Here is a 10,894-nt window from a genome sequence, read left to right on the forward strand (position 1 = left end):
GTTCAAAACTGCTGTGCTATGTGGTGTACAAATAGTTATTTATCGGAATAAAGTATCCATGAGTTCCTGAACGTGAAAAAAAAAGCTGGACTACACAGACAATGGGTAAAGTTCATCCGTGCAAAGAGGGCTAATTTTCTAGACACAGCCTCCGGCATGCTTTTCTGTGGTGCGCATTTTCCACCCGAAAGCTTATCGAACTATAGACAAGAGAAATCGGGTTTTGCTAAAAGATTGCTGCTCAAAGGAGATGCGGTGCCGACCATACAGGCGCAGCCACCTAAATGTCCCGAGATATCAAGAAAGAGGACGATGACTGGTAAAGGAGGCTAAAGCTAAGCAAAGGAGGGGAGCAGCCAAGCTCGAAATGGCCAGAGTGAGTAGTCTTTTATAATAAAAAAATGTCACGCATTGGATACAGGACTGGACACATGTATAAATTATCGTTCGTAAAATATATAGAACAAATCCTCTGATCCCATTCATATTTGTGTCTGTTGGCAGAGCGAAAAGCTATGATAGCGCAATAAATGATAATTATTCTATGCATTCCTTTATTTTGCAGTCACTGTGTATCAGCTTCACAAAAAGAAATGCAAAACAAATCATTGGTGTTTCCCACACGATCTGCTGCCGATGTTTCATCAGTGTCATTGCTCCCCTCAAAGACCGTTTCATTACGCTGCATTGGCGTTCGTTTGGGCTCATATTGGTAACCTAAAACACCGATTAAAGCTTCGTAACTCTCCTCGTCACCATTAGATGAACATTCGTTACGTCCTTCTACGTCGGATTCGTCGCTGAAACTAGAAACGAAATTGTCTGCCATCATCGCCGCCATTCAGTATTAAAGCACTGAGCCTTTTTCTTGTTGAAGAAACACCCCTCACTGTCAATTCTGAATTCTTTTATTGACAACGAGGGGTGTTTCTTCATGAGGGAACCTGGAATATGTGCAGGACGAACACAATGCATCAGCATAAACAGCTCAACACACCCCTAATTCTCCCCTCACTAGGAGGAATTATATTGATGCACAGGCGCTGCCCCCCTAGTGGCCGGTGGCACTCTCTTCACTTGTCGTGACATCACGCACACAATCTGCCAGATCTCGGGCGCCGGTCGTTTTAGCTTGACAATCGAGCCAAATTTCTCTCATTTTCTTGTGTATAATTACACGAAGTGGCATGATATGAATACAAAAGGCATGCGTTTATGGATAAATGATGGAATATTAACATTTTCCCAGGGCACTACATACCCTTTAAAGTGGAGTGCAAGAGCAGAAACTGCTTTTTCAGTCTTGTGTTTTCCGCCATATATATTTCACGCACAAATTTGACCGTTGACCAGTGCAATAACTTCTATTTCAAAGCCCCTTTCAAGACTGTATACTAAGCCCTGTACACAGTCAAGTACTGGATGATAGTTTAGCACCCAGTGCAGTTGAAGAAGCGACGCATACACAGCGAGTCCATTTCTCAGTTCCAATAGTTTATTTTGGAGGCGTCTTGTAACTTAACTCAAATGCTCTTTATCCAAATAAAAGTAACAAATCAAAAGCTCAAAAACGTATTCAAAACGGAGCAAACAGAATGAATACATTCCATTCTAGCACTAAGCCCTAGTCAAAAACTCTTTTGCCCAACACCTGTGTCATGATTAGCTGTCATTTTAAGCCTCCCGGGGCTGACTCAAGATCAGTGGAAAGACACGATTGACAGCCCCTAGTGGCAAGGAGTAAAGTTAAAAATAACAAGACAAATCAGTAATATGGCTCTTTGAAAGACACTCATGGTCACTTTACAACAGGGTTTACAAAAGCAACAAATAGAGGAGACACAAGCTAAACCTGTGTTAATCAAAGTAGCAGAAAAGTCTTAATATAAAACACAACAGCTCAAGCTGTTGGGATCAAGCTTGATATGAAGTAACCTAACCTAAACCAAAATCATTCGATTAAGATAAGGGGAAAGTAAATAAGAAAATCGAAAAGCTTTTTCCACTCTAAATGTGTGGCAAGAATTTGAATATTTTTTGTTACACACTGCAATTCAAAGGTTTTTCCTCAGTGTGGCTTCTTGTGTGCCACACTAAATCTCTCTTACGAGCGAATCTTTTATCACAAAGTAAGCAGCCAAAAGGTTTCTCTCCAGTGTGTGTTGCTGCGTGTCTGTTTAAAGTTTCTCTCCAGTGTGTGTTGCTGCGTGTCTGTTTAAATTTCGCTTCTCTGTGAATCTTTTGTCACATAGTGTGCAAACAAAGGGTTTTTCTCCAGTGTGTGTATGCATGTGTCTTGTCAGCAGAGACTGACAATAAAATCTTTTGTCACATAAGGAGCAGGCAAAAGTCTTCTCTCCACTGTGTGTGATTGTGTGTTGGTTTAAATTTCCCTTCTTGGTGAATCTTTTATCACAAATTGTGCAGGCAAAAGGCTTTTCTCCAGTGTGTGTACGCATATGCTTTTCTTTATTAGTCTTCAGAGAAAATCTTTTGTTGCAAAGTGCGCAGACAAAAGGCTTTTCTCCAGTGTGTGTACGCTTGTGTCTTTCTAACAGAATCTTCTGAGAAAATCTTTTATCGCAAAGTGAGCAGGCGAAAGGCTTCTCTCCACTGTGTGTGATTGCGTGTTGGTTTAAATATCCCTTTTCGGCGAATCTTTTACCACAACATGTGCAGACAAAAGGCTTTTCTCCCGTGTGTGTACGCGTATGTATTCTTAAATGAGACTTCTGAGAAAATCTTCGATTGCAAAGTGTGCAGACAAAAGGTTTCTCTCCAGTGTGTGTAAGCATGTGTCTTTCTAACACAGCCTTCCGAGAAAATCCTTTGTTGCAAAGTGTGCAGATAAAAGGCTTTTCTCCAGTGTGTGTACGCGTGTGTCTTTCTAACAGACCCTTCCGAGAAAATCCTTTGCCGCAAAATGTGCAGGCAAACTGTTTCCCACCCGCAAATTCTTTTGCTCTTTTCAATGATGACCTGTTTAAGGATTTTAAAGCATTTTGGTCAAAGTCATCTTCCTCCTCATTAGTGTCAGAAGAGTGTGACGTTAAGTTGTCACTGTCAGAAAGCGGAGCTAGAAGCCCGTCCGGTTGCAATCGTCCTTCTCCTTTTGTTGTCAGGACCTGAAATGAGCTGTTGCTCGAAGATTTCGCTGCTTCACTCTCTTCGCTTAGAACTTCATCTTCTTCACTCTTCACACCAACAGTCACTGCAATGATTTCATGTTCCTGTTCTTCTTCTTTAATGTAGGGGGTGTCTGGCTCCGTTTCCTGTTTTGTGTAAAACATCGCCAACTCCTGTTTAGAGTGTGGGGGATCGTGTCTCTCAGGGTGAAGATGTTCTTCAGTGACGTCTGCAGGACACGAGGTGGGAAGACAAAAAATCCATGTAATTTGGTAAAGTCAAGCTTTTGCGGTGATTTTCATGTTAATTGATGGGAAAATTCTCAACTCAGTTTTTCTTCTTATTGTCCACGTTTTTACATCAAGCATCAGAGCCCTTTTTTTTAAAGTGTTTTCGGTGTTCAAGTAAAGTACTTGGTGGCGAACCTGCACGGTCGGGGCAGCACACATACCAAAATTTTCGCACTATAAGGCGCACCTGACTACAAGCCGCCACCCACCAAATTTGGTACGAAAACTGCATTTTTTCATAGATAAGCTGCACTGGACTATAAGCCGCACCTGTCCTCAGTGTATTATGGGATATTTACACCAAAAGATATTAACCGGTAACACGATTTGACAGCGGCATCATATGACTGTCGTAAGACCAAATGAACCACCATGAAGCTTTGAAACAATTGGCTGCAAAGCTTTATTGCTTCAAGACGCTTCATATGGCCATCACTGCTCCCTTGGGGTAAACAGTCAACCTCTGCTGCCATCTGCTGTCAACACTGTTGTTGTCCAACATGCCTCCTAGCATGCATTGCAGCGCTATAGATGTAAATAACAATCGAAATTCATGTTCTTTGGTAATTATTTTTTCAGTTACTGTTCCGCTTGTTTCATTAACTGCTAGCTATAGTATTTGGTAACACTTTGACAGTGGTGATATAAGACTGTCATTAGAAAATCATAATTATGAAATGAAACTGTCATGAGCATTAATGAATGCTTATAACAGACGTCATTTAGTGTTATCCGGCAAATTATTTCACTTTTGAATGGATGTAAAAGATCCAATCTGGACATAAATGGGGTTAGTGACATAATTTGCTGGATGACATTTAATGACACAAGCATTCAGTAATGCCCATGATAGTGTCATGTCATAATTATGACAGTCTTATGACGCCGCTGTCAAATGAAGTGTTACCGATTAACCCAAACAAATCAACAAATAAGCCGCACTGGACTATAAGCCGCATGATTTAAAATGAAGGAAAAAAGTAGCGGCTTATAGACCGAAAATTACGGGTACTCACAAAAAAAAAAAAAAAAAAAAAAAGCTGAGTCAAAAGGGGCACTTCGGACATGTAGGGGCAGGTGCTCAAGCACCCCCCCCCCCGCCCCCCCGCCCGTACCATACACTTACTATTGCAGCGGCAGTGTATCAAATACTTGTTCTCCCCACTGTACGTGCAAATTTCCCATTCATTTTCAACAGCTGCAAAACCTGTGTGGTTGTGATTTATGACCATACATATACCGTTACAATCCTTTGACATTACACTGGTGCCCAAGTAAGTCGATGCCATTGACAGCCAGGCACGCCCTTGCCATTGACAGCCATGTACGTGAAAATATGAACAGGAAGTGACCTAATATCAACACGAAGTCTCGCGGAATTGTCCCCCAATCAACAGGAAGTGGCCTGATAAATCTGTATCTACCACAGCAAAGCCCCATCATAATATCTCCAGAAATTTGAAGTTTCAAGTTCTTCTTACTCATTTTATTCCCAGTGTTTTTAAGTCATGCCGCACAGCCCAAATCGTTTGACTGACCAGTACGGTGAAAACATAGGTTCTTGTGTCTTTTTTACCACTTAACATGACAGTCCATTGACATTCAATTGGCACCCAAATCAGTTGATGCCATTGACGGCCATGAAATTGACACCAACGTACGTCCAAGCCATTGATGGCCAAGTGCATCCAAATTTTCCATTCATTTTCAATGGCAGAAAAACCTGTGTGGTTACGATTTTTGACCAAAAAAGCCATGCAAGTCCAAGTACGTCCAAGAAATTGAAACCAATGTCCGTCCGAGCAATTGATGGCCATATATGCCGATTCTATTGATGCCAATGTATTTGGATTCCATTGACGCATATGTAAGTCGATGCCATTGACGGCCATGTACGACAAAATAGCAGTAGACTCAAGACCTCTGACTGGATAAAGGATAGATCTCTGGTTTGGCCCACATAAGGCTGTTAAGTTGTTTAAGCTAATATATGTTTGTGTATCAGAGCCGGGCAGATTACCAAAAATGTACCGTTACCGAGATGGTTCACAATGACCGACGTAATTTTGACCATGTCGGAAAATTCGGATTTTGAATGAAACGAAAAAAATTAAAGTCTTTTTAGCCCGGTTTGACTACGTGTTGTTCGGCTATGCTCATTCCCCTTTAACAAAGTACACCCCGTTTGCTTACGTGTGAAGTTACGTGGCTATCAGGAAAAACAAACTAGGGCTGCAGCTATCGAATATTCTAGTAATCGAGTCATCGACTGAAAATTCTATCGATTAATCGAGTAATCGGATAAAACAAATATATTTTTAGGTGAAGAGCACTTATAAATATACATGAGAAAACAAGACATTTCATCTAATCTTGAACCATTTTCAGTCAATCAATGTCTTTATTTTTGATGTATATTGTTGATAACAGCCAACAATTGCATCTCAGATGTAACTAGGATTAAAAAAAAAGACTAATTCACTGCTTTCACTCAAAAAACCTTTAGATCTTATTAAAAAAATTTAATATATATCTATACCTAAAAATGCCGTTACGCTCTATAACACACATCACTTAAAAGTTAGGATTTTTTCCCACGTGTTTCAATTGAATTTCTATTTGTGTCAAGCCATTTTTAAGTTCTAGTCAAGTTTTAAGTTAGTCTAAACTGTAAGTCCTGATAGGATTTTGAGTTTTTGCAGTGTTCAAAATAAATGTATGATACAGGCTGTATTGGAGCACATTAGGGACCAGTGCTACTTGGTGTTTTATCCAGCAATGACTACTGAGCTCAAATTGATAGTTAGCATTATTGAGTTATTTTACACCCTCATCACTCCACAACGCTATATTATGTTAAAGCCTGTATGTAAGACACGTTAGCCACGCATCGACAGTGGTCATAATTAATAGAAACCTAGCCCTCCGCAGGGCTAACGTTACGTGAGCTAGTTAGTAGTGACAGTAACGTTAATCTTATTTATTAGCGCTTAGCGCTCTACTGCTTTAAGATGGCGGCTGTTTACTAACGCTGCCCAGACGCGGCCGAGTCTGTCATTTCGCATCTAGTTCAACATACATGTGATCTCTATGAGACTCGTCAGACGCTACCTGCTACCAACGTAGCATCGTGCGGGCTAGTATTTAGCAACATGGGCGTCGTTTGTAGCGGCTGTCGGCTGATGTAAGGTTTTTTTTTGTGCTTCTTCCTCTACGCACAAGACATCAGCACGTTGTCCCGCATTAAAAGTAGTCCGACCAAAACATGATGCTTAGAGCTGTCAAAATAAACGATTACTCGAGGTGAATAAAATTACTCGGATAAGTTTTTAAACTCGAGTTACTCGAGTTGCTCGAGTATTCCTTTCAGCTCTAAAACAAACAGAAGCATATTGCTATCAACCTGTGTGCTAACAATACAAGTGAACGTGACTGAGTCGGATTATAGTGAAACGGCTACAGGTAGCCAGGCCCCAGGCATTTCGAGTATAGCATTAGTTGATGCTCATAGTTAACATATATGCATCTAAAATAGTCCTAAACGATTTTATTAGAAATTTTAATTTTCCTCTTAGAAAGGTTCCTTGAGTATGCGTTCGTTCCCATAGCAACCACTCAGTTACTTCCTGTTATTGTCCTACGTCACACGCTGCGTATTCTGGGACCGAGAATAGGCGTAAGGTGCGCCTTTCGAGCAAAGTGCGGCGATCTGTCAATCTGTGTACGTCCATGAACGAATGTAAGTATTTCCTCTTCATGTCATAAAGTTCTTATGATAGGTTAGAGCCGTTATCAGCGCGACCGTTTTGTGTTTTTACTGTTACGTCAGTTGGTTGCTCCCGCTCCCCTCGCTGCGTCGAGGAGAGCATTGTTTACATTATATTCGCGTTGCACACTTGTGTTAAGAGGGAATGTGTTAGTTTAGCATCTTATGATTATGTTGTACAACCATATGAGTATAAAGTGCTTAGTTTTCGCCACTTTTATGGCCAAGATGACCGCACGTGCACGCAGCGTGTTTCCGGGTTGTGTGCACACACTCGCCCCCCCCCACCTTTGTGTTCATACTGTGCGAGTCATGTATGTCTGTCATTGACTGCTTAACAGTCAATTTGCATTGTTTACTGCACCAGCACTAATATGATGTAATTTTCTTTCCTTTCAGAACCACACATATACCCACACATTCCAGTCTTCTTCCACACACATACAAATATCAACATCAACATCTTTCCACGCATGCTCTCATCTGCTCATTCAGTGATTCTCATATCAAGTGCCATTGCCTGTATATAGTTGTGCCTGTTGCCAAGTTGGATTAAAAGTGCCAAAGACCAACTCCACTCTCCGCTCCTTGTGTTTTAACCGACACCCCGAGGCGAATGAACCATAAAACATATTGAACCCAGAACCTCATACAGTCCATTAGTCCAAATTAGAATTGATAAGAGAATCGATAAAGAATTGAATCGTTAAGCAATAGAGGTGTGCAAAATTTCCGATTCTTAGATTATTCGCGATTCGGCCGTTGAAGATTCGAGAACGATTCACAAACATCCAAATTCCGATTATTGAAATATGCCAAGTAAAGCGGAAGTACAACACACTCAGCGCGCCGCGCGGTCTTCGGGACGGAACGGAGCGGGAGTAGCTAAACATTATGCTTCTCATTAACCGGCCCCTCGGGTAATGCCAACGCTCAACTCACGGCTCTAGCTCAACTCATGCCACGAGATAAAAAAACACAACAACATACCTGACTGCTGCCGAAAAGCTGCTACAAGTACAGCTAAGCTACATAATGTTACGGTAGATATCATTTATATAGGACTAGATGGATTATAGACTCGGTAGCGGTAGCAGCACATCTGCAAAAAGCTAGATGCGGGCGTTAGTAAACGGCCGCCATCTTAAAGCAGTAAACTTCCCTGCAATGCTGTTGTAGCGAACCTTCCAAGCAAACCTAATTAACTTTTTATCTAAAATACTCCTAAATCGGTAAAATATTGACTTGAATCTATCTTTAAAATAGTTTTAAAACTTTCACATGTCAAAAGTAGACAAAAGGGAAATTATGGAATAACGGGAGCAATTTTCACAACTTTAACGGTTGATTCACAACATTAAATTAATTGAATGTAGTTTAAAGCTGCTGATACAGAATGGGGACTGGAGTTTTTTTTATTTAATGTTATTTTTGTATATTTGTTTACTGCTATATGTTAACTTGATACTGAAATAGTAGTTTGGTTTAGCCTGAGAGTATTTTTGAACAATTTTGGAACTAATGTACAAAACTTTATTAAAAAAAAAAAAAAAAAGGAGGGGGGTGCATCAATAATCGTTTTATAATCGAATCGGAGCCTCTGAATCGTAATCGTAATCGAATCGTTAGGTGCCCAAAGATTCCCAGCTCTATTAAGCAGTATCGATAATGGAATCGTAAAAATCGTATCAATTCCCATCCCTACATATGAAGCTCCGAGAAATTAACCCTTTCTCCAACCAACTGACTTAAGTGGTTCAATAGTGACGTCACACTCGAAGCAGACTCCCGACAAGTGTCGAGCGCTCGCAGCAACAAGTATCCCGATACGTTGTACCAATGTCTCGCTTCATTCAGTGGAAAATCACCTGGTCGCGGAAGCGAAACTTTCTGACTTCACACGCGTCGGCCATGACCGTCGACGTGTCACTCAGGTAGGGAGGGGTTGAGTCAGTCAATTTGATTCAGTATTTCGTTATTATTATTATTTTTTTTAATTCAACTGGGGGAAGATTTTTTTTTATTAATTCATCTGAGGGAAGAAAAAAATTGATTTCAGGCCAAGAATCGAACCCACTACTGTTTCCACATCAGCCAAAGTATGTAACCACTAAACCACCCACAGGTTTGGTGGTTCAGATTACATTGTCCTTTCGTTATATGAAAGCTTAATGTATTATTGTCCAGCAGATGTCACCACACTGAATTGAGTCATCTGCCTCGTAGCACCAGCCAAAATCACATGACCACTGCAGACGAGGCCTCGAACGTCACAGACGTGTCAGCGAATATAGCGCGCACGCCGGGATGTGTGTGATTGTGACAATGAATTCCATACATAATAAAGAACCGTCGTCGCTGTTGTGGAGCAACGCCACGAAAACCTCGCAGTGTCCTATGCTTTGATCTAAAGTTAGATTACAAGAGTAGGAAAACGCCACGGTTAGCCTTCACTCAGTACTTTGTAGCACCTTTAAGACAAGTTGAGAAGTGTACAATTAAATGTAATCACGCTAATGTTAACCGAGCGAGCCCCCTGAAAACCAAATCTATGACTCAGAAATGCGTTAGCGTGTCTTGGCTAGCGAGCTAAGCTAAAAATAAAAAGCTTTGCAAGCCTGGGAAGCTATTACATAAAGCCAAACGACTTACACTAAGCATTTAGATAAGACGTTTTAGTCCATTGAATTTTTTTTCTAGGGTACTTACCCGATGAAAATGTTTAGAAGGAGCTTGTTTGGTCAAGAGAAGGCAACACGAAGGAACTGCAAGTGTGGCAAGTGTACACGGAAGTTGCGCCGAGAGAACCGGAAGTAGAAGCGTTCAGACGGTGAAACGTCAGTGTAATCTGTTGAAGCGTTTGGAACCAAAACTATATTAAATCACTCGAATCAAAAAATATTGGATAATAATGGTAAACAAATCCGAATTTCAGTCATAACTATCAATGAGTTGCCTTCAACCCTTATTATTCAGAAAATACAAAAAAAAAGAAGAGTGCAAGAGAAAATTACATCCAAGCGCAAAGAAAAGCAAAAAGAGGTCGCTGTTTGAATACGCCTCAACTTACAACTTACGGAGCCACTCTTTAGTTGCCTTGGCTGTGTGCTTTGGGTCGTTGACATACTGGAAGACCCAGCCACGACCCATCTTCAGGGCTCTCACCGAAGGAAGGAGGTCATCAGCCAAGATCTGGCGATACATAGCCCCATCCATCCTCCCTTCAATACGGTGCAGTCGTCCTGTACCCTTGGCAGAGAAGCAGCCCCCAAAAATGACGTTTCCTCCTCCATATTTCACGGTTGGGATGGTGTTCTTGAGGTTGTACTCATCCTTCTTTTTCCTCCAAACACGACCAGCCGAGTTTAGACCAAAAAGTTCAATTTTGGTCTCATCCGACCACATGACCTTCTCCCATTGCTCCTCTGGATCATCCAGATGGTCAGTGGCAAACTTCAGACGTGTCTGGACATGCACTGGCTTCAACAGCGGGACCTTGCGTGCTCTGTAGGATTTTAATCCACGACGGCGTAATGTGTTTCCGACGGTTTTCTTCGAGACTGTGGTTTCAGCTCTCTTCAGGTCATTGACCAGGTCCTGCCGTGTAGTTCTGGTCTGATCCCTCACCTTCCTCATGATCAGTGATGCCCCACGAGGTGAGATCTTGCATGGAGCCCCAGAACGAGGCAGATTGACCGTCAACTTGAACTTC

The 10,894-nt window shown here is 41.4% G+C and overlaps 1 protein-coding gene across 1 annotated transcript; it reads right to left on the reverse strand.

Annotated features, from left to right (window-relative positions):
- Positions 1-1,486: 1,486 nt before the first annotated feature.
- LOC130927908 (gastrula zinc finger protein XlCGF57.1-like) lies at positions 1,487-9,975 on the reverse strand. Its single transcript, XM_057854030.1, has 2 exons — positions 9,892-9,975; positions 1,487-3,355 (listed from the first exon to the last, which is right to left on the reverse strand). The coding sequence occupies exon 2, from the start codon at positions 3,288-3,290 to the stop codon at positions 2,178-2,180; it is 1,113 nt and encodes a 370-aa protein (XP_057710013.1). The 5' UTR covers positions 3,291-3,355; positions 9,892-9,975; the 3' UTR covers positions 1,487-2,177.
- Positions 9,976-10,894: the final 919 nt, after the last annotated feature.

This window comes from Corythoichthys intestinalis, chromosome 1 (assembly GCF_030265065.1).
Source record: "Corythoichthys intestinalis isolate RoL2023-P3 chromosome 1, ASM3026506v1, whole genome shotgun sequence".
In the NCBI taxonomy this organism is placed as follows: Eukaryota; Metazoa; Chordata; class Actinopteri; order Syngnathiformes; family Syngnathidae; genus Corythoichthys; species Corythoichthys intestinalis.